The sequence below is a fragment of the Neopsephotus bourkii genome, unplaced genomic scaffold (assembly GCF_033783945.1).
Source record: "Neopsephotus bourkii isolate Nb327-2 ecotype Australia unplaced genomic scaffold, CSIRO-AGI_Nbou_v1 NB_1638, whole genome shotgun sequence".
Classification (NCBI taxonomy): domain Eukaryota; kingdom Metazoa; phylum Chordata; class Aves; order Psittaciformes; family Psittacidae; genus Neopsephotus; species Neopsephotus bourkii.
Window position 1 is genome coordinate 6,509,296 of NW_026902113.1, and position 24,924 is coordinate 6,534,219.

Here is a 24,924-nt window from a genome sequence, read left to right on the forward strand (position 1 = left end):
CTTAATTTTTATTTCAAAAGTCACCCTCTCACATCTCTTCACAACTGTACTTCCTTTAGTACGAACTTATAAATGTTAATCATTGTAAGCAGGCCATTTACCACAGATAGAGTAGTAGTATTTCCAGCTATGCAAAACTGCATCTTTATTACTTGCCCCGAGTACAAATACCACAGCAGTCAGTGAAAACACTGCACCCAAGATATTGCTGTTATAATTGCTGACCTCAGCTGGATCACATATATTATGCCAACTGCAAGCTCCTTAGCAAAAACAATCCATGCAATACAGTAGCACATGTAAAGTGCTAAACAAGATTATTAGAAGCAATAGAGAAAAACCCTGCAATTTTGAAACGCAGAACTCATTTGATCTTAATAATGAGAAACTCCAGGACCTCTCTCTATGATACTAAGCCAAAACGAAGGTATACACAAGACGGATGCTTCTGTCCTACCCACAAGCATGTTAATGTAGCAGGTAGAAGACTGTTAAAATTTAAGAGAATTACACTTAAATATACCCTAAAACTGATTTTTAGCATCATTCAATGACTAAATATAGAAGGAAAAGGAGACATTTAAACTTTCAATACATGGCTAAACCTTTGTTTTCAGAGGCTAGAAGTACTCTGCAGGACTATCATGATGGCAGTGCTTCGTGCTGGTAGTAGCGCCATTACCTAAAAGCAGTCAGTGCTCTATTACATGCCACTGGCTTGCTTTCCAGCCTAATTAAATTCAGCCAGCTGGCCACACACAGGGAGCATTCATTTATCCTTCAACTGTAACAAGGGTTTATCCTCTGTATCACACAAATACATCCATTTTGCTTCCAGGATGATGTATCTATAAAGCCTCTATAGTATTAAGCCAGTTTGAGGCAGAGTCAGCTCTGACAGTACAACTACAGAACGTAATGCAAGGAGAGAGTGGGGCCCTGCATGGTGTCAGCAAGAGGCTACAGTGGCACTTCAGCAATACCTCTGAAGTTCTCCTGGCTCCAAAGCAGACCCTATGAGCTAATCACTTAATTGGCCTGTTCTTTTTGGTAGGACACTGATGTTAGCAGTTAATTCACCAGACCTGGTTCAGCAACAGATGGAAAGCAGACACCAGCGCTCATACCATAATGTCAGAGATGATAAAAGTCTTTCTGCAACCTGAAGGGCTGAAAATGTACACTCCACCTGAACTGCACATGACAAGGTCTATACCACAGCTGCCAAAAAGCAATAATCAATCCTCATCATGTAGACATATTTAAAAATATTCCTTTATTTTTCCATATGGAAAAGTTTATGAGCAGCACTTAGCATTATAAATCCAGTTAAATGCTACACCAAGGCATACAGATTCTCTCAGAACTTGTTTGCTGCAAAAATCAATGTAAAAATTACTAGTCCTGCACAAGTCAGCCCAACACCAACTAAGTCTGTCACAAGGGTAACTTGCTTTGTAATGCACTATGCTGAAGGTATTTCCATTAATGAATCTAGTCCAGCTCCCCACTGTCCCACATGATGAATAAATCACAGATGGCACAGGTAAAGGCCAGTTAAAAATAAAGTTATAATTTCAACAGAAATGTTGAGAAAGGATGCAAAGATCAACAATTAAAGGTCTACTATTTAAGGGTCTACTGCACATTTTTCGGGTCAGGTCTTTTGGTTGTAGTGGTGGGGTTAATGTGCTGGACAAAAAAAGCCCTCTATAACAATCTAACCTAAAATCGAGATACTATTGAAACAAACATTATCTTTTTACCTATTTGCCAGGGTTATTTTCCCTTTTTAAAACAGCAGTTCACTGTTACTGTGACTTCTTTTGGAACTACACATTTATTTCTAAGAGCATTTGTATGAAGTGTAAAATCAAATCATAGCACAAAGCTTACAAAGCAAAACTATGAACATCACTCTTAAGCATTAAAACCTTGCAAGAAAGTGTCTGTGAACTGACTGATAGAAATGCATATTTACAATCTGTATGTAAAAAGTCTATCTTGTGGATGTGGACAAATAAAGATCTGGACTTCAGCATCAATATTTACAAAGTAACCTAATTAAATGGAATTTTCAAGTAGATTGCAATGATCTGCAGAAGTAAAACTATATAAAAAGCTTAGTCCAAATTTATTCTTCAGCTTATTATTTGTATTTAAGTTCACTCTTCCTTTAGAGTTATTTTTAAAAGCCTTCATCTTCATCGAAGAAAAAAAAAGAAAACAAAAAAGCAAGCCTGTATTGATAAATGTGTCCCAATAAATACAAGGAAATGGTAAATAATGTACTCTAATACCTGGATCAGATGCACTCATCTATAAATACACATTACTCAAAAGGTCAAGCAACAACATTTACCAAGGTTTGTACGTACTTGGAAATTTAAATTACACAAGAATAGTATTGACTTTTCTTTTAATTATCATCTTAATTTATTCCAAATGAACATCAGGAAGTTTCCAAGGGAACACATATTGACAGTTAATAGAGTTTAGTAAGATTTGGGGTTTTAAATAAATATTCGAAGTTTCACTCTTGTTTAAAAGCAGATATTCTGATTAAGCAAGATTCCATAGTTTCAGTCTGCATATACAAAGCAAACACCAATTATTAAGAATGTACTTTTCTAGACTTCACAGTAAGTTTTTGGAAGTGACAATATTTTAAGTCACAAAGGCGTACTGAGGATATTTGCAAATATAGGCCTGCACAGACTAGTACACCACCACCAACGATGTTATTTGTTAAGCTTTTGTCAGATACACCAACAAAAGCTTACCAATTTTGAGCTCTGCACCATTTCATTGCATGGAATTGCAGTCCCAGCTTCTCTGAACAGGCTGTCCACCAAAAGAATGCCAAATACTTTCTGAACAGATCAGTCAATTTCTATCAGATAATTTCTAGAATATCACCTTTCCCTGCCTTTTTGTTTCTCAACTTGAACATGGTATTTTTCCCCCACAGGTACTTGAAGATACACCTTGGGGGGGAAAAACAGCTATCTGGAAGCTAAGTATGTGTTGCTTCTTTTTTCCTGATACTGTTTACTCCTTTTTACGAGTACTTGTCACTAAATAGTAGTGCTTGAGTAACATGTACAGTCCCAAAGAAAAGGAAGGTTTACATTACAGAAGCCTTTTTCCTTCAGATCCCTACCTCCCATGTTTATTGCTCCACGAGGACCCATATCACCCATTCTCATTTCCTGTTCTCTCTGAAAGTAAACATAGTTTTCATGTCAACCTGTCATTCTTACAACTTAAAACATTCCTAGTTACTCCATGAAAATAAAAAAAATTCAAGTTTCAAAAGTTTCCATTGATTACAAAAATGTACAAGGAATAAAATTAACTATACTCCACTGTTCTTATAAGATGAAATGGAATAATAAGATCAATGTAGCAATGCTGTACATTTCTGCGTAATGTTAAAGGTTAAATATCACAAGTTTCATTTATCAGACACAGCAGTCTAATACTCCTAAACAGTTATGTTATCAACTGCAAATGAATCCATTTTCACACAGTGAAGTATTTTTCATTAATAATATTTACCTTTTAACTGTAAATAAAGGTTTTTTAATTACAGTATTGCTTACAGGCCATGGTTCAATAATAAGTCAGTCTGGTTTCATGACTCACAAATTCTTTTATTGACTGGAAACCAAGCTCTGATGTGTTAAATTATGGTATTTAAATTCAACCTGACAGTTATTTTTGTTCAAATAGTTTTAACTTAACTTGGTGACAGTACATTTTTGCTGAGGTTTATCATGCTATTTATACATTAGCTCAAACACTGACCATCCTTTTTAAACCAGAATAAAAATGCAGTATCAACATAAACTCTACAACATGCATTTATATTAAACAAATAAGTAACATGCCAAATTCATTTGATGGTCAGTCATCCAACAACAAATAGTTCTGACATTAGTGATAGCGAACCATGGCCTGTTGTGAAGCAATACTGAAAAGGCAGTGCGCAGAGTAGCAAAAATCATTACTTTGGGGAAAGAAAAGTACACTATCACAAATATTTCTAAGGGATATTAGTATTACAGTTAACAACAGAAGGAGGAAATAGGAACAAATTTCCAGTTCAACATAAAAACTAATGAAACTTATACCAAAATCCTTCTTAATTTTCTGGAAGAATGTTGAAGTGTATTCCACTCAAGTGAACACAAGTGTGCCGAGAATAAGCATATCCAAAAAAGTTATCAGAAAAATCACTGCACTTATGATTTAAGAGTATTAATAGTTCAGATGTGCTTTAGAAATAATGCCATATACTAGGCAATTGTTTAAGTCTTGGTATAAGCAACCTTTACATGGAAATATTAATAAAAACATATTTACAGTATTTTTACAGTTTCATGAACTCCTTTTCGTTCAGTCACATTCTCACACTTAAAAGTATCTATCTTCATACAATTAAAGTAGCAGACACCAACATCTGACAGTCAACAGCTTTGTAAAATATTCTGGTATGGGAAATTCTCATATGATAAATGACGTAAGATTCAGGTCCATAACTTTGTTTCTGGTAGCTAATATTTACCTAGAAAATGTACTTACAATAAGATTATACATTATCTTCAAAAGAGCATGGCTTACTGTGAAGCAAAATAAGGCTTCGTAACCAGAAGACACAAACAGGTTTAAAGGTCCAGCTATGAAAGGCTGTTGTTAAACACCAAGAAGGAACCCTTCTTGTGACCCTAGAAGCCATGTTAAAACTTTAAAAATGGACATGCAACTAACTTTGTCGGACCCTTCACAGTAATGCCAACAGACATTTTAAATAAAATCGGCAGCCTTATTAGGATCAATCATACCCACAAATTGATACGAATGAGTAAAGTCACAAAATCAGCATACAACTTTTGTCAACATTGTCTGCTTTTACTTCAGCCCTGACATGAAGACACAGAACGGAAAGCAGTGTTTCATCTCTAATGTCAAAACCTAGTCCAACGTGGTAGAAAAACACCATGGCTGTAAGTTTACATTGAGACTGTGCATGCACACACGTGCATATGTGAAAACAGGACAGGCCACAAACAGCTAAGAGATACTCTTCAGCTAACAAGGGAAAGCACCTTATTTTAAATTACTGCATAGAACTTACTAGATGCATCTCAGGTTCAACTGTAAGTCTGAGTTTGTTGGGATTTTTTTAAAGTATCAAAGGTGCCATATAAGGCAGGGCCAAGTGCAATGGCAGCTAGATAAGGATTTTGAGTAGAGAGCTATAAAGCTGTACTAATTATTAGAACTTAACTCATTTTCTTTGCAAAGGATAGAAGCATTGGCAAGCTGTAACATACTTTTTTAGAAAAAGCAATAAACCAGATCTTTTCCCATCCTGAAATGTTACCAGTCTTTAATTAACAGTAGGCTTTACAAGTGAGGGGTAAAACCTGCAATTTTTACTTTTTTTAGTCTAGTCAAACCTGTTACAAAACCCAAAGTAATTATTCACTATTTTGTAGCTTTAACTTTGGTATTGAATCATTACTATATAAAAAACATTCAGCTATAGAGTCATGATCCACAAACACACCTTACAGTCTCTGCTGCCTTTTATCTATTAACGTGCCTGCAAGAATTACTATTATTCCTACTGCTGCATATTCAATACTTATGTTCTTTGAATTTTCAGCACAGGGAATATGGAATTAACAAATATAAGCTAAATCCCCTGACAGAGAAAATACTCAATTTCAAATGTTAGTTGACAGCATATAATATTAATGTAATTAAATGCCTAACATACTAACTATAAAAACATGTCTTTAGATAATTTGCCAAAACCTGTATTTGCAGGAGTCCAGATGATCACAAAAATTCAGTCCGATCCCCCCATCCAGGATATGACATAATCATGTCCTAGGTAACTATTTATTATGTGAACAAAAACAAGTTATTGCAGGTAGGTTAGGTCAACCATTCCATGGGTATTATCCACAGTATGACAGAGGAAGGAATACCAACAGTTAGGACAGAGTAGTAGAACCAATGCTGGTTGATACTCAAGCCCTTTGCAGAAGACAACAACAGCATTATCTTTTCAGTGCTTCTTTTTCCTCAGTATGCGACTGCCCGTTCTTCTGTTGAGTAGCAGCCTGGTTTCAGTCCCTTCTCTGAAGGCATTCATAACTAACTATAACAGGGGGAAGCTGAGCAGCAAGAGAGGACTAAACATATACTAGAGAAATATAGGGAAGCAATTAATAGTTCTGAAGTCACCCGGTACCTGGGAAAACAACTTAAACTGAAAGAGAACAAGAAAAATTGATGATATGGACATTGGTAAACAGAAAGCCATAAGACAGAGAATGTGCAACAAAGTGTAATTTAACTTTTGAGAGATTAAAAACAAAACCAAACCCAACTCACAAACAAAACCAAACCAAAAAGACAGAAGCAAATAAAGAATAAGATTCTTTTGTAAAAAGCTAATTGTCTAACACGTATCAAAAGAAAGCTTTCCAAAATAATTCTAGTCCAGGATTCTTGTCAAATACTTCAGAACTCACTAATGAAAACAACCCTCGAGAAGGTCTGATTCATCCAAGTACTCTGCTTTTAGAAAAACTGCTATGATGGCAATTACTGCATTACACTTGCTAATTACATTAAAAATGAGATTGCCTTACAACTTCAACTCATTTTAACATCAACTGTAAAAAGTAATCTACATAAAAACTTTACAGTTTTCAAATTACATCTATATTGTACCTTTTTCACAAGTACTAGAAACGACTTCTTAAAAAGCTGAGATATATAATGCACACTGTTCTTACACCTCAATCACTATTGATATCAATAGTTTAAGTATACAGAGAACTGCCAAGATGATTCTGCTGGTTGTTGGTTATTTTTTAATATGGGGGTTTCCTAAATATATTAGGATTTTTTTTTTATTCAGTCTCTAAATCCATGAAACTAAGAGTTTTGAAAAGACACCTAAGAACTGATATAGGAGAATATATCAGATGCAATTCACTTGTCATACTGAAAACAAAAATAGAAGGAGCCATAAAAGTTGGTATTTTTTTAACTGACAAACCAATACTATTTGGTACTCCCACAAGCAGGCCTTGCAATTGCAGCAGCCTGACAAAAATTAAAAATCTTGTCTCCAAATGATGGTAAAAAACTCTCAAGAAAATTATGCCATGGAATAAATACGTCATACAGTGTTCTAGACCAGCAAAAAGCAATGTAGCAACAGAAATATTACCAGATCACAGTTTTTCTCAAAGTGTTTGTGGACAAGAAATTTGCTTCCCAATTAACACAGAACTATTCACTCACCTTTCAGCTAAGGAATAGTGACCAAAATAACGCCAAGACATGGCATCAAGAATTTGTCTAATCAGAAAAAGAACACTTAACACATAAACTTGTACATTAAAATCAGTAACTTAATTAGCGCTTTATCTAGATTGTGTGTTTAGAGCAAAATGTAATTCACAGTGCTGTTAATGCTCACCTGTTTCCATTAAGATGGAACTGCATTCTATTTCCTAGCAGACATTTTCAAAACAGGTATGACACTTCTGTAACCCCTCCCAGAAATCATTATTCCTTTCTAGAGTGGTTTATTTCATAAATTTCTTTCTAGAAAAGAAAATTTTCAAAGGCTTCTCCAGAGAAGAATAGAGAAGAAACTGGCATATGGCTTTAAACCTTGCACAAAATTGAAATTTTGTGTAAGAAACCTATATCTTAAAGACAAATCATACAAGTGGTTCGAACTGCTAGCTTGGAATGGCAAAACTAGCATTTATGGGATACTTCTGATTGTGCATTATTTCTCATTTCCTAAGAATATTCTATTTAGTTCCAATGACTAGCTCACCAGAACTGCCTGCAGAGTTGAAGTAACAGAAGCCTTCCACCCAGCCCTCTTGTCACCTTTACCTCTTTGGTTTATTCATCAAGATCTATTTGTAAGATCCGAAAGTTACAATATTCCAGTTCAGTTTATTCAATCACATGCACTGCAACCTAAATCCAGAGCTAATCCCTCCTCTGAGCTGGGCATCATTCTAGATTTCTTCCAGCCTAAACTACTCAAGAATTCTATGAACCCAGGAATTTGGGGGAAAAAAAAGCTTTTACCTCACCCCAAATTAGACAAGCAAATATATGAAACTAGATAACAACTACAGTAAATGTAGATATAAAACATGTAGCATACAGGAAACTACAAAGCCCTGTTTTAATTAGAAAGTCTAATTAAATGAATTTTTACTAGGTTTAATAGCCATCAACAGGACTCAAATCTTTGAGAAAAACATTCTAACATGGCTAAAGCAGCGAGTTAAAGCCCATCTCCTCCTTGGTGACTCAAGTCTTGAATAAAGTTGATGGAAATAACTAAGCTACACCATTAAAATCCTGAACATTAAAAAAAAACCCAGCACATTAGGAAAAAAAGCAGTAAGCATTGCATAAAAAAATAATACAGATACATATATTCCAGTAAATGCTACAAGTTGGAAAGGCATTCCTAATGGTAGTAAACCAGGGATAATTATAGCAGTTTAAAAGAAAATAATCTGATTTCCCTTATAGAAAAAAGATTTATTTTAGTCCACTCCATTTACTACGTTCCTCATTTCAGTAAGATTGTAAAGGAAGTATCAATGCTATTAAAACAGGGGAATTTCTTCTAAAGCTAATTAACAGCAAAAGTATAGGAGTGTATTTGGAAAAAACCTCCATGCACTATGTCTATGCTTTCTGTTTTGGGAACAAACAAGTATTGAAAAGCTTCTCAGTGCATCAAATAACACACATTAACACTGGCAAAGGTAGAAATGAATTGCGATTTTATGTGCAAGAGAATGTACACACACTCAACACTTCCCACAGATTTAGAAAAAGCTGTTTTTAAAAAGAAAGTTACATATTCTCTCAAATTCACCTTTAATACCAGCCAATTCTGATCTTTACAACATGGAAGACAATTTAAGATCTTCCTTTTTTTTTAGGTAAAACTAGATTCTACCTTCCAAAACATGCAAGTTAATGGGTTTTGCAGGTTTATTGGGGGGGGGGGGGGAAGTAGCATTAAATAACTGTGATCCTCCCATGCTTTGGGATTTTGTTGTCCTCCTACAGCTGGATGCAAAACCCATTCTGAAGAAAAGCTGACTTCCTTTCAATTCTCACCATCAACCCATACATCAGTCCTCATACATTGTTTAAGTCAGGTCTACCCTGATAGTTTTGGAAAAGGAAGCATTTTAATTGCACAGATACTGCCCACAAAGACATTCTGGGGACAACTCACTAACAAGCAGCATTCAGTTATCCCATGAAAAAAAATACTATTTCATACAGAAGAGAGAGCTACTAAGCTAACCTAAATGAGGTAAGGCCAAAGATCACCTGGAGATCCCTCAAATTTATGAGCATGAAGGAGAGAGGAGGCTCCCAGAAACTGCAACATAAATCTCGTTGTACACGTCAGTACTCAAAGACTGTCACCTATAGCAGCTGCAAAATCTTATTAATGCAATCTGCTTCTCAAATATTGTAAGGTAAAAATCAGAAATCATTTTTCACAACAGTGCTTAGAGAATGTAACTTCTTTACCAGATCTGGCTACCCTTTATAAAAAATAAAAATGAAAATATGAAGGTATCTATATATTAACTCTCTTAATAGCAACTTCCTCATTACAGCATTCTGCCTTGGAACTGGATTCTGACAGAGACAAGAGCCATTGTTTTTTTGAATTAAGAGTAATGACATTAAAAGCTAATTAAGACTCAGTTCAGCAGCTGAACATAATACAGTTCTTTTTAATCTGTAATCAATTTAAGGCATTTAACTATTTACTTACCTGCAAAACTACTTTCTGAAAGCAATATCCACCGTATCACCAAGTTCACTACTTACAGACGTAATGATTACATTACATTCACAACATATTCACATCTTCAGAGGCATTTTATGCTGCAGCTTCAAACTATTCTGGATTTATTTTAGCTAAAGAAATGGCATTATAACAATTAAACATCAGAACAGGCATTCACAGGAGCATGGAGAATACCTTACTTCCACAGAGTAAGTTGCAAATAATTTGATTTCAAATGCACTCCATAATTCACCCTGACAGGTATGGAGCTGAAGGGCTGTTTAACTGGTAACAAAGTCTGGGCTAACTGTACCATCATGCAGAAATAGACTAAAATATTTAACTGAAAATTGTGTGTTATAAACAAATGCTGTGTTTTACATTTCCCAAATGTTAAGTTTTTCTTTCTTTTCTTTCACAGGAAAGAAATCTAGGTAAATATTAAAACAGAGTAAATACTGGACCAATTCAAAACAACAATCTTCCCCAACTGCAAGATTCAAGATGGAAGTCATGCATATTTACCTGGAATAAAAATTAACCAGCTATATAATGAAGTGCTTATGAAAAAAAATCTTACTACTACTTGGTTAGAAAGTATAATATAAATTTGCAAAATTAACTTTGAACACTTGAAAAGCAGCACTAAGTAGTCACAGTGCACTAAATATGACTTTGTCAGATTTCTATATTAACAATTTTTCCTAAGTAGATACTATATATGCTAAATTGTAACAACAACGGAAGTCCACAGTTGCTATTCCGTAAGTGACCTGAATTGCCAAATAAGTAGAATATGCAAGTATTTGACAAAAGGAAGCTGAAAGCCAAAGTTTTTCATTGCTACAAAGAAGTTCTGTAGGAAAAACATCTAACAAACACATTCTTTCATACATGTTATGAATATTGCTTACGATCAGAATAGTTCAGTGTTTAACATTTCCCCAACAAAGTTCTGACCTGCCCACATACACTGCACTTAAGTATACAAAACTAACAAGGAGATATCAATGAAGGCTCCTGGCATGTAGCCAGCTCCGTAATTTTACAGCTAGTACTGTTATACAACCTGGAGGTCATTTACTGTAAAACTGGAGCAAGATGAGGCAGACTTGAATGAAGATGCTGATCATTTAAAATAAGACTTCTGGCTAAGGAAAACAATATACATTGTACCAGGCATCTAGTATTCTAATCCAAAATTTAAGAAACTGGTAATCTGAACAAATCCAAAAGGATTAAAAAAGATTGTTTTCTAGTTAAATCCCCTGACCCAAGTCTACCCACAGTAACTCTTAAGCTACAGCACCTGCTTTCATCAAAAGATAACTAAAAAAAAAAACCTACTGTTTTAACATACTATAGAACCAAAAGTCAGAATCATGTTAGGGACACACTGGGCATCACAATGAATAGGGACAAACAAGAATAGCTGGTTCTTACCTAAAGAACATATAAGCTACCATATAAACAAACAAGAGTTTAATAATTCAGAAAGGGCAGTGGGATGCGGGAGGAAGGAAATAAACACAAACACTCCATCAGTAAATAAAATTTTGAAATTATTATAAAATCAGCACTATATACAGAAAAGAAACAAAGCCTGAAGAACCTAATTTTGATATTACACTGTCACATCTTCTGTACTAACAGATTTAGAAGAGACACTTACCGGCTAACCTGTCACAAGTGTATAAATAAAACTGCATTCAGCAACACTAGCAGAAGCAGTGTGTTTCGCGTCACATACAAAAACCAAACTAACAGAAATACTCTTTCACCCTATACAATACTTAGCCGAAATCAGCGAGCCACTAGCCACTGTAGGAAAAAAGTAGGAACAGACTTTTAGTAGGGCCTCTTGTGATAGGACAAGAGGTAGTGGCTTTAAACTAAAAGAGGGATGATTCAGACTAGATATAAGGAAGAACTTTTTTACAGTAAGGGTGGTGAAACCCTGGAAGAAATTGCCCAGAGGGGTCCATGAGAGCTACTGAAGCAAAAGGTCAAAGGCTTACTGCTCACACCAAGAAAAAAGCTACTCAGAAGGCACTGCCTCTTGAGAGACAAACCAGATCCATAAATAAGCTTTCCCCACATTAAGCAACAAATCCATTAACAGATTTTCTCACATTAAAGCATACTGTTGCTACAGAAATCTACACTTACTGCTGCTGCAGTGTTTTACTCTTGCTTTAAACACAGACCCTTTAAATAAATACAAGCTCTTCTAAGAGGCGGAACTTATTGCAAGTCTCAATGCCACCAGGATCTCAGGATTTAGACAGGTGGGTGAGTTCAAAATAGGCACCAAGCAGACAACTGAAACTGAAAGTTTCTTCTTAGCCTGGGTAAATAGGTGTACAAACTTCAAGTCAAACTTTAACTCCAGTAGCTGAGGAAGAAAAAACGAAAATTATTAAGGCAAACATCAATTTTAGCTTCTTCAAAATATGTAGGGCATTTATCAAACACATTAGCAAAGGATTTTTCTAAATTATTTATAAAAGCCTCATTCTTACTTGTCAGAAGATAAAAAACAGAAGAACTCAGTATTTGAGAAACTTAGGTTAGGTAAGCAGATATTTTAACTTGTGAGCAGTAACAATTTTCAGAAATTGTATTAAAAATATGAAATGTAGACTTGTTAAACCTGCTCTTTAATAGACTTTTTCATTACTACCTGTTAAACCCATGAAAGGGGAGAAGCTAAGTATGCAGAGTATTGTATAGAGAAGCACACCATTTTGTTTTTCCATTAATACTTGAACAAAAACTGCATCTGCTAGGTCTGAGGCCTCCTGAAACACTAAGACAAAAACCGATGTCATTTTGCCCTTGCATATGAAGCATCTGAAAAGTGCTTTTGCCTTCTTATCAGTCTTACTGGAAAAAAATTAAGTTATCAAATAAACAGATAATGCAAGGAACACAGACAAAAAAATCCTTATTAATTACTGCAGAAGAGAATAAATGTGGGAATGCTTACAAGCAGTAGCACAACACCTAAATTCGTACTGGAGATTTATGCATGTCTGACAGCACAGTAAGGGACAAAAATTACTTATGAATAGTCACTTGTTATGTTTGCAAGTTCACATGAAATATTAGCATGTACTAAAGTACATTGTGCAAAAATTTAGAAGATGATGGCAGAGTAAAATACTTAAATCTCCTAAAAATCTGTAACATAAGAAAAACATCACATTACCCTAAATATTTACAGTTCACACATATCAAAATAAAAGTCAGAAATTAAATGTAACATTATAATGACTATTTGTTCCGTTACTGAAAAATTACCCGAAGTAGCATCCTTGATACATATAAAAACATAATCCTAAAATTGTCACAAAATAAATATTTACAATGCAAAAATATCTTATTCCACAAAGTTTTGGTTTACATATACAAACACATAACATGCTACAAAAAGATGGCATAAGTTCTGCACTGATTTTTATGCAATGTCTTTTCGTACTAAAAGCAGATATGACATTTATAATGGTTTTTGTAAACGGCAATGTAATTAAAGGCTAAAAATAATTAATTCAGTTTCTGAAAATACAACGTGAATATTCTAACGCCTGTTAAGGAATTGTTATTCTTGCCTAAAGCACAAAATATAGTATCTAAAACACTGAGGAGCACAAGAAGTGCAAGATTTAAGTATGTGGCTACTGATAAAGACCACTGCAACCCTGCAAAAATTAAAAATATTAGTGCTACTGCCTAACTAAGACCACCCAGAAAGCCACAAACTGTGTATTTATAAACTGCTTGCTCAAAGGCTTAGTCTATGTTGCTTTATGCATGGGAAGAAACTTGATCACTGAAGTAAAACCACTGCCAAGAAAGCAGGAACATTCTGTCAGGTGGGTTTTGTGGGTTATTTTTCTTTTTTAGTTCTACATTTAACGCTCTGCCTTTCTGCAAGCTAGCTTTACCTTAAAAGACTTTTAAAGTGTCAAACATTAACTACTTCCATGTGTATGTATGCTGGATTGCAATAAAGAGATAATTCCTCTCCTATCCAAGCTCTGTAGAAGAGCTTTAATAAAGCAGCTTAGCTTTATAGCAGTTTGTTAAGCAACAGAGACTTTATTCATACAACCTCAAAAAATTTCACCCCCATCAGCTTCATCACATACTACACTGGCTAGGCTGTCAAGTTAAAATACTTTTATTCGTAGTAGAAAACAGACCAAATTTGAAAAAAATCCTTGGAAATGTTTATTAATTTATTATTGAAAATCTGCCTTAGATTAGTTTAGTTTTGAATAAGGTATTCTGCATTCAGTGAGAAGTCAAACTTCTTACAGAACAAGGGCTAGTGAGCATCATGGAACAAGAAAACAAAACAGAACAAAAAAAAAAAAATCCAGTCACTTAAAAGCCAAGCGCAAAAAACTATTCCTAAATTACGTAAGTCCACAGAAATCCGATAGTCTTGTTTCAAAAACATCTATTACTTAGCTTGCAAGCAAATGCAGAGGTGAGGAACAAGGTATGACTCAGTAAGCTCCATATAAATAAAGAAATGGGAAGCTAAATTTATGAGGTGTTCCAAAGGACAAAACTCTTAGAAGACAGAATAAACATACCTAGGGTTTTTAGTTTTGTTTTGGTGTTTGGGGGAGGAAAAACTCCACCCCACATGAATTTTCTGGCATTCCTGAAGTTATGAACATCGATGTTTTTTGGGATGTGCTGTTTTAGTCCCTTGTTCTCATCTGTCTTATAGCTTTTGATCCAAGTAAACTGCAATCTCTGCTATTGAGGAAATTTCCACTGCTTTTGTGGCTGTCACTATGCTGATACTTCCACAAGTAAGTGATACTTCAGCAGCAGTGCTTCTGTGTAAGAAAAACTAAAGGAAACCAGAACAACACCTAGAAACAGTTCTTTAAAAGATTAGGAGATAGAAAAGTTAAGTACTTCACAAAGTCGAACATGAAAGAACATTAAGCATTCAGAAGCTGAAATGGATGAACTCACGAGGAACAGTTCCTTACATATATATGCGAATTACACTTGAAAAGGAGGGGTTCCCTGGGAGGTAAGAGGACAAGGATATCCAAAGATCTCAACTCCCTCTTTATACCATCAGTAAGAAGAGCTGTAAGCTACAGGCCAGTATCACAGCTATTGTTTCATTAAGTAAAATATCCACCTGACACTATTTTCAGTGTTACTACAGAATTGAATCTGTGAACCATAAAACTAAGACTGCAACTCACACATTTTTGTAATGAAAACCATTATGAATACATGAAAACTATTTTAATAAACTAAATCCAAATCACTCTCTTTTCACCCTTTTAAGCTGGTGACATAATAAAGTATGTGAATAAAAGTGAATAGATGACTAAAATACAGGTGCATAAAAGTCTTTCCTGAAGCTGGAATTATGTGGTAAAAAGGCTCTGATCAAGATCTAACAATGTAAACCTACATAAGCCATTCACAACTGGATAGTAACCACTGCACAGTTTGAATTACTAACGTATTACTAGCACTCAGAAGTATTTTTTTAGTATTCAAGCTGCTTAAAAGTAAAATACTGCTTCCACTCTCCATTAGCAAGCTCCTCTTTCAGCAAGTATGCATGCAAAATAAAAATCAGCAAAACATTGTAGGAAAATAAGTTTCCTAGTTAAGCCACTGTGAAATCAGTATATACATTGAGCTGTAACAGCAGATTTCAACTGACTTTCACAAAGCAAGGGAAAAACCCTAGCCCATATGAAAGCATTTATGAGTAACTTATGTACTAGAGACCACACAACTAGATTAATAAACTGCTCAGGTATCACTGGGCTGCCCATCAGATTAGTAATCAATGAAATCAAATTTTTAAGGTACAAGATCACCATGAACAAGTATGCTTCAGGAAAAGAAACCCCCACACAGAAAACATTAACAACTGTAACTAAACCAAGTAAATGGTAACTGCATGAAATTATTGCAATATGTTTTTCAGAAGTAGTTATACTGAAAAATCAAAGCTTAACAAGAAAAGATACAGACAGAAAATTTAAACAGGAAAGCCCTTCAGCCTTATATGAGAAGTTCCAGTTGGTTGTTGCTGCACTTACCATTTATGTCCTTCTTTTAAACTGAACAGTAAAAAGGGATAAGTGAAGGAAGCTTAGTTTTCAAAGCTTTTAAGAAACAAAAACAAGGATTAGAAACAATTATTATTTTCCTTCTAAATATATGGTTGCCAGAAGACTTTCATATGTTACAAGGATTATGTAACAGTTTATCAAGGCCTGAAATAGTAAAAACTATCCACCAGTATCAGAAAAAAAAGCAATTTTCACCAAGAAGCAACTTTTGAACACTTAAAACATAGAATTTTTCAGTGTATGTACAATGGTAATCTGAGACTAGAGCAATTACAGATAGTCTATTCACAGTAAACAAGTATTAGTGAGAACAAATTAAAAATAATAGTTGTATAAGAAATTCTACTAAATTGAAAAAATAACTGATGTTTCCTTTTGCAGTCTCCAGAAGTGGTTTATAATCCTCTGCTGCAAAATGCAAAGCCTTTCTCAACTCCCATTCACACTATACAATTAAATATAATTATAATAAACACCTATAAAATTGATAAGCCATGTTTGGAGTTACATAGTTGACCTTATTAGAAACAGTTGCTAAAGAAAGTAAATACATCAGTTCCAATTTTGTTTTCAATTCTTCCCCTTTGGAAGTTCAAAGGACGTGAGAAGTAAAATTCGAGTCAACACAATACCAGAACACCAAGGACTAGTCTGAGGACTAGAGGAAACTTTCAGTTTTAAATCACTGTATATGACACTTCAACTTCACATGACATTAAAAAACACCTGTACCGTATTTCCTTATATAACTTGTAACAATTTTGGTCGGGTTGGCACTGCAGAGCTACATCTATGTATTTTTGCAGTGTAATCATTAGTTCCAGATTAACACACAATTCCAGTAATGTAAACCCAGGACAGAAAGCTACATTCTCTCAAAACATTCTTCCACCTTCACCCTTCCCAAAAAGAATTTCACCACATAAGTCACAAAAATTATACATATTGTTTGAAGTGCTTTCCATTTGAACCATTCCTCTTCCCTTCTTAAACGGAATTTTTGCCATGTCTAGCACCACCAAGTTTCTATTCAGTTTGGCATTCAGAGATGCACATAAGCACAAGGATGGCCAACTGTGGCAAGTAATTCAAGCGCAGAAGCTAAGTAACATTACCTCCAGGCAGCTGCAAGAAGAAAGCCAGTAGACTGCTGTGGCCAACATTTTCTAGCTTTCCCCAGCACCAAAAGCTGCACAATAGAGGCCATCATCTCCTAACAGCAACAGCATCTGAGGGAGCTACTGCCATCTCAAGCCTGTGGGTTTGTTCCCTCACTTCCCCCTTACGCAGCTCTCTGTGTAGCAAGTAGCATGGAGTCTCACAGATCAACCACAGAAGATTTCAGACAGGTAGCTTATAGTGTCACAAAGTCAGGCCACCCCAAAAGATGCTACGTGAAGATATTACAGCAAATGAAATTTCATATTTGGTACTAGAGAAACCACAACCACTTAAGTGCTATTTCTAAGTTACATCAGACAACTGTTACATGCTAATTCACTGAGTACGTTTAAAAATAATGTAGGAACACACTGAAGGACATGACGAATCTTGATCTTCATCACACCAAAGAAAAGACATATTGAAAGCAGTTTTCTTTTACAGTGTGAGCACATACGGAAATAAATGATAGATTGTTTTCAGGAAAATCAACTGATAGCTGTTAGTAATGTCAAAGGAACAATTTTGCTTCCTCTCCCTCACCTTTACTAAGAACACTAAGGGGAGAGGATAAGGGGACAGGGAGGAGATGTCCTGCTGAGAACAGGAAATCTCTTATTTTTTAACTTCTCTTAGGTTGTCTCAGAAAATAATCTCAACTCTACAAAAAATGTTGTGGTATAGAATTTAAAGAAGGTATTTCTTCCTCAAAACACAAAATTAGAAAGTAGCTGAGAAACCAACAGTTTATTTTTATGTACCAAGCTGTACCTGTGAAAGGGAGCAAAACTGCCTCCTGCAGACTACAATGTTCTCTGTTATAAGAGAACACTGCATGGATGACTTATTGCTTCCTCACTAAGAATAGCTGTAACAGTAAAAGATATTCTTCTCATATGAAACTAAAGCATTGACCATACAGTCTGTGTTCATTTAACTGCTTTAGTTGGAGGGGGGCGGGTTGGGTGGGTGTGATTAAAAAAATCATACCCTTGACCAAAAGAGATCATGAAAATTTAGAAGCTGACTCCTCTGACACCAAGACTTCACTAGTTCTGCGAGGTGAGTCTTCAGAAGCAGAACACACCTAGAATACTAATAAAAATAATGTAGAAATTATAGCAGAGGGCAATTTTTGTGGTTTTTTTTTCCTCCACATTTCTAGTCTTTTGGTCTCCTTTAGTAAAGATTTTGAGGTTTTACTCATCCAATTTTAGAGTAGAATCTTAGGAGACACTGATTTTAGGCTCCATACGAAGTTAACACTGCCCATTTTGTTTCTGAAGTACACTATTCTTAAATTAAGCTTGTGTGAATTACTTGTTTTGGTTTATGCTTAACAGCCTGAACTGGTTTAAAATTTAAACCTTTAGTCAAAGTAGGGCATGTCTTCACAGAAACATCATTTACTCCCATGACTTCCCATCTAGAAAAATTATGTGCTTCACTGGAAAAATTATTTTCTCAAATAAAAAAGGGAATTTATTATGTGAACCCTAGTGAAGAAGTGTTATATCACCAGCTTGTAGGAAAAATAACAGCTTGTAGGAAAGATAATTACTAAATTTGTAGCACTTCACTCAGGAGAACAAGGGAATACTGAAGGAAAAAAGTAAACAAGAAGGTGGCAACTCAACAGCTACTACATAAAAATCTGACAAGTTTTAAAAATTCTTTTAACAATTCACACTCTTGCCACAGAACTTTACTTACATTGTCCATGAAATTTGGTTTGAATCCTCCCTCCTGCTGTCGTCGTAATTCCTCCTGTTCTCTCTGCCGCATCATCTCTTCTTCACGACGTCGATGTTCTTCCTCATGTCTAGAAGAGTTTTTAAAAACTATGTCAACTTAGACTCTTGACCTCTTCAGGTTTGTACTCAGCCTCAGGAGGTTAACATCGACCATATAAACAAAACTGGACATTTATTTTTTTAAGACAGTGTAAGGCACTAGCCTACTCCACCTGATGAGTTTGAATACTATTGAAGTGTTTTATCTTTTTTAACTGGAATATCAGCAAATACCAGTACATTCTATACCTGTTGTTCTGGCAACATACTGGATGGCAGGTTAAAATATTCCAGTCTATAACAAATACCTATGGATTAAAACATTTCAGTACTGCCAAAAACATATTTTTAACTCAAGAGGTGTTTGTGCTTTGTCTTTTTTCTCATCTACATTTCTTGTGATATTTAATGTAAAAAATGTAAACTCCATCAACACGATGATACTATGCCTATTTTCTTTAACTTTAGCAGAGGCATGAAAGCAAGTATTTGTATGAACAGATCTTGAAGAAAAAATTGTTTGCAACGTACCAGAATGTTATGTTCCCTTAATATACCATAATACCAAGTGAAAATACCCCAAAGTCTGTCTCATTACAGACTTTAAATTTGCAGTGCTGTTATTCCACATGCTCATAAATCTCAGAAGCATGTTTTTATCTATTATAGCTATGATTCAATCACAAGGTTAAAGTAAACACGATGGAACAAAAAAAAAAACAACCCCACACCAAATAAACAAGCAATAAAAAAACAAACGCATTATTTCACCACTATTTATAAAGCTCAAAAATTTACAACAGAACTAGTAGAGCTGAAAATAAATTTAAAACTTCAGAAATACTTGAAACCATTCTTTTATATTAGTCAAAGTGATCACTTTTCAAGAATATTGAAAGAATCATCACGTACTATGCTTTCCAAAAGTAGCTTTTTAGCAGGAGAAACATTTTTATCTGACATCAAAAGCAGGCTCTACAAGCTAGAGGATCTAAATTCATGCAAGCCTACAGCAGCTGCATCCCACACCTTTGCACAGTAGAAGAGAAAATACCTCAATTGGATCTGCTTGCGTTTTTGAAGTTCTTGATTTCGAAGTTCTTCCAAACGCCTCAATTCTTCTTGACGTCGCATAAGATCTAACATGATTAAAAACGCAATAAAGATAAAAGCTACCAATAAACAATGTGGCAAAACATAAAAATTGCTAATACTGTTGGATTCCAGTTCTAACATTCCATTTTAAAGCAATTTCTCAAGACATTCAACTAGCTTCTTCCCATAAAGCTAAGTCTAGTAGTACATGAAAAAACCACACTGCATGCATAGCTCACAAACACAAAAAGGTACAGGACTGGCAAAGCCTACAAAACAGGTTGCAGAAACAGAAATCTGAAGTCCTCAAACAAAGAAAAGGAGAAAAAACTTTAAATCTCTTAATCGCATCCTGGTTTCACATCTAGAGCAAGGAATCAATTTTCTCACAATGCTGTGTACCACTAAAGTCACACTAACAAGAAAACTAGTAAATATATATGGGCTTACACTCTCCACTACCTACTGTAGACCACTGTATGACATGCATCAGAAAGAAATTATATGGACTTCAGGTGCATGTAATACAAGCTTTGCATGACTGCTGAGAGCAATTTATAAAGGACTAATCTTTTAACACTATCAGAAAGGAACAGCTGTATCCTCCTCAAAATTCAAAAACACTTAAAATACACATATAAAACAGGGTGCAATTAATAGTCATTACTTTTTCTGTACTGGTTTCTGCCCAGTCACATTACTGATTTCAACCTGGAAATATGTGTTTTATTCAATGAATATTAATTGTACCTTTTGTTAGAAAGCAGGTGCTTGCCTTTTCTATTTCATAGGATATAGGCCACATAACTTTATTTATAGACACCAAGAGAAACATTCACCTATACCACCTATTTTATGCCTTTATTCAATTGAATTATTCACGCATTTCTCCATGCATTTCTTCACTGTATTAATTAAACCATCATTTTATAGCTATTCAGATTGCTTTCCTCAAACTTCCACCAGCATGTATTATTACTTACATATTATAACTTAGCTTTTTACTTTAATACCCAAAACAACTACAATGACCAGTACATTTCATCAAAATGACATGGATTTGTTTTCTTTTCTACTAATGAGGACTATCAGATTTTTACTCTCACAGCACTCTTCGTGCCATTAGAAGTCCTTCCTCAAGCACATTTTGCAGGCTTTTTTTTCCAATCTCTTCTGCAAAATTAATGCATTTCACACTTCAACAGAATATGATTACATTGGAGATTAATTTGAATCACAAAGTCCAAGGGCAGCTTCATTCTAACTGTGCTTGCCTAAGAAGGCTTCGCCACTGTTATCCTGACACAAGCGCCACAAGCACGTTTGTTTCGGTGATTGTGTGGGTTTGTGGGATTTTTTGGTTTTGTGGTTTTTGTTTGGGTTGTTTGTTTTGGGGTTTTTTGTTGGTTTTTTTTTGGTGGTGGTGGTTTTGTTTGTTTTTAAGTAATCTTTAGATTATTTCAGAGTATAAGTGCACTATGCTCTTTTAAAATTAACCTTTAGGTTGTCTCAGGGTATCACTGAGACCAAAAACTGACCCAATCTATGCTCAATTTTGTCCCTTCAGGGAAAAAAAAACATTTCATTTCTGGTTCTTTGTACTTTCACATTCATGCAGCTCTCCCTTTTTCTTGGATTAATAGAGTGGCACAGGATCTCTTACTTTCTCTCTACCACTACATTTACCCAACCTGTATTTTCAGCACTGAGGCATCTTTTCCAGTATCAAACTTATGACCAAAATTTTAAATGTGTCAAATACAAAGGGAGGGGGCCTTTACTGTGTATTATAGGCATTTTTGTTCTATCACATTAACATCCATATTCACCACCTGTAAGATATAACTATCCTTAACATGCAAGCCAATAAACATTTTTTGCTTGGAAAATAGTCCAAGAAGCAACTTGACAGTTGCCATTTCAGGTGCTGCAATAACTATTTAGCATTTCAAAACAGTTTTTCATTTTACTATGCGGTATATTTTGTCTTTACATAAGATCTTTTTTAACACACTAAAAGCAAGCATGCCTGTTTCAGAAAACCAGGCTAACTTTCTCCTCATGACAACTTGAAGTTGCCATAGATTTAAGAATACTACATAAAAAAAGAAATTCCTCCTTTTCATTTCTTCTCCAGTTATGACAATGTTTTAAAGGAGATTTTAAAAGGACTGTGTTTACATTCACTATATCGCAGCATTTAGGTTCTTAAATGCCACCAACCTAGTAAATACCCTAATCCAGCTCATTGAGAGTTTTTCAACATGACATTCAAGTCAGCAGAAAAAATTATGATAAATCATTCCCACATGGGGAAGTTGTACTACCAACAAAAATGTCATTTCTTAAGAGTAAGCATTAAAACCAAGTAATTGCAGCAGGCAGCTTGTATGAGTTACCTGGGTTTAGGTTTTGAAAAGCATCCACTACAAATTCAAATCCTTCATAATGACAAGGGACTTCTATTCAGGCTATCAAGCCAATTGCTGTCTTACGATCTAACACTTTAGGGGCAAGATTTTTTTTTTGGTAGTCATGACCTCCCTTAAATTAAGAACAAAAAACAAAACCAAACACAAAAAAAAACACACACACACAAAAAGCCCCTCCACACCACAAACCTTCAGTGTTTCATTCATGCAGCAAACCTTGAGATCCTTCCTGATACATCTGCAATGTATTTAAACTTTATTGCTCGAGTCTTGCAATTTAGCAATCCTACAGAGGGAACTAAAAATCAAGTAGTAGTTCTGTATTTCTTGAACTGGAAATCTGTGCTTGCACATCCACAGCATTTCAGGAAAAATGTGCTTTGGGCAGAAGGTTAACAAGAACAAAAGAGCAGATAACTTGCCCTGTTACTCTGCCCAAGAAACACAAGCTCCACCCAGCTCCATTCTTAAAGGCAGGGCTTGAAAGCAATTCCTAGAAAACTTCTTCCCTGACAACACTAGCAGAAGGCAAGATGCCCAAACAATTACAAAAGAGGGGATATATGATCTTAAAATTTCAAGAACGACTGAAATTCATGGCAACTGTGAGCTATTTTAAGTTGTTACATACATATAATATTATGCACACACCAGACTTTTCAGCTGGGTCTCTAAGGGAAAAAGAAACAGCATTAGCTACTAGAAGATCAGAAATTATACCTGAGATGCACAGAAGAGCCAAAAGAAGTATGAGCTATCATTTTACTTTTTCCTGCACATAGCCCATAAACAGTACTTGGTCCTACCTAGCAACACCAAAAATGTAATTTTACTGATAGGTGCGAAACTACCATTCAGTTTCTTTAAACTACTTAACAATACATAAATTTAAGAATAGACCTAGACAATTGCCTCTTACTCAGTTTCCTAACCCATGTCTATAAATCATCAAGGAATATGTGCAAGGAGATATACAACTTCCTTTTTCTCAGTTCAATGCATTTAATAAAAGACCATCTGACAAAATACGTAAGTTTAACATACAGCTCCATATACTACACAAAGAAAAGCTGTGACAAAACAAAATACTAGTAGATATCTGATTTTACCTTGCCTCATCAGCATTAGCTGATGCTCATGTCTAGCTGCTTCCATTTCTGCCTCTAGTTTCTCTTTGGCTTCTCTAATGTTCCTGTCAACCTGTTCACGCTGTTGCTTTTCCATCTCATCAAGAGCCTTCCACCGTGAAGCATACTCAAACTCAAATGTTCCAGGCTGAGCAAAACGTGGAGGCTGTTCTCTTTCCCTAATAAAAATTTTGCAGTTAAAATGTACAGAAGGACACATTTAGATCAACAGCTGTAACAGCCAAAGAATCTATAAACAATCACTTCAAGTGCAGGTCTGACTTTAAATCAACCTGTCAGATGACTACATTCTAAACCAGGAAAAAGTTTAATTCAGCTGGAATTTTCCAAATAAAGATCTGTTCAATTTATGCAGTTTTAAGGTAAAAATTCATGTCTGCATCAGCACAAAATACTAAGGTGTAACACTAGATTAACTGTGTTCGGCTTTCTAAAGAAACCAGTCAATTCATAAAATCATTTATGTACATAAAGCTTACTAGGCAGCTCAGAGTATTAGCCAGGATCTCTAACTATTAAAAGGTGTCAACATTTTATTTCACATTCTAACACTAATATTGCAATGAACGGTGACAACCATTTTTTAAAAGTGGTATTCTACAGCCTCACCAAAATAGCTTTTTAGCTTCAAGCAACACAACTTCTAAACTCTAATCAAACTTCAGTATTAAGAATTATCACGAGGTGGATGTTAAGTCACCCAATGATCTAGACTAACTTCCTCATACCATACTCAAAAGTTTTATCTGAACTGTGGAAGCTTCCAGGATTTATGCTCCACTGACTCTATAAACAGCTAAGGGGCTATTCAGAGCTATTCAATTTGTGTGTATACAAATCTCTGGAGGATAAGACCACAGCCCTAATCCATAAAGGACTTCTTGCTTTGCTGAGAAGCTCCAACTGATTTCAGTGTAGGCTAGGATTGTATCTACTTTAGTAAATGCACAGAATGTTAAATCAACAAGTCTTAATGATTAGAAAATACTGGCAAAATCCTATTTAATCATTTGATACAAAACAGCACAACATATTCCCGCTACACAAACTCAATACTAGAAATTAGCATCTGTTTACCATGATAGTTAAATACATCAATCACATTTTATAAAACAAAGCTAAACACAACTTACTTGTGATACTGTTGTGTTTTTTGCATTAGCTTCTCTGGGAGCCCATCTTCATCATCAAATTGCTCCATTGGCTCTACAACAACAGGTCGAGGTGTTCTGGAAGACATTTTCAATTTAATAATTGAATCATAGATGAGGAAGT

At 35.0% G+C, this 24,924-nt stretch overlaps 1 protein-coding gene across 9 annotated transcripts in view; it reads right to left on the reverse strand.

Annotated features, from left to right (window-relative positions):
- PSPC1 (paraspeckle component 1) overlaps nt 1–24,924 on the reverse strand; it is a 53,157-nt gene that overhangs the window by 22,456 nt on the left and 5,777 nt on the right. For 5 of the 9 annotated variants that reach the window (XR_009728621.1, XR_009728619.1, XR_009728620.1 and 2 more), the window contains exons 3-6: nt 24,783–24,878; nt 23,611–23,807; nt 20,029–20,113; nt 18,895–19,003 (exon numbers count right to left, since the gene is read on the reverse strand). Coding sequence is in view for 4 of the 9 variants with exons in the window: in XM_061374400.1 (XP_061230384.1) it covers nt 18,895–19,003; nt 20,029–20,113; nt 23,611–23,807; nt 24,783–24,878 (487 nt within the window). In the remaining 5 variants the exon portion in view is untranslated. Of the gene's footprint in view, nt 1–1,272; nt 1,693–3,163; nt 3,222–17,359; nt 17,411–18,894; nt 19,004–20,028; nt 20,114–23,610; nt 23,808–24,782; nt 24,879–24,924 lie in introns of those variants that run through there. The other 4 variants (XR_009728617.1, XM_061374396.1, XM_061374397.1 and 1 more) reach the window with 3 other exon arrangements.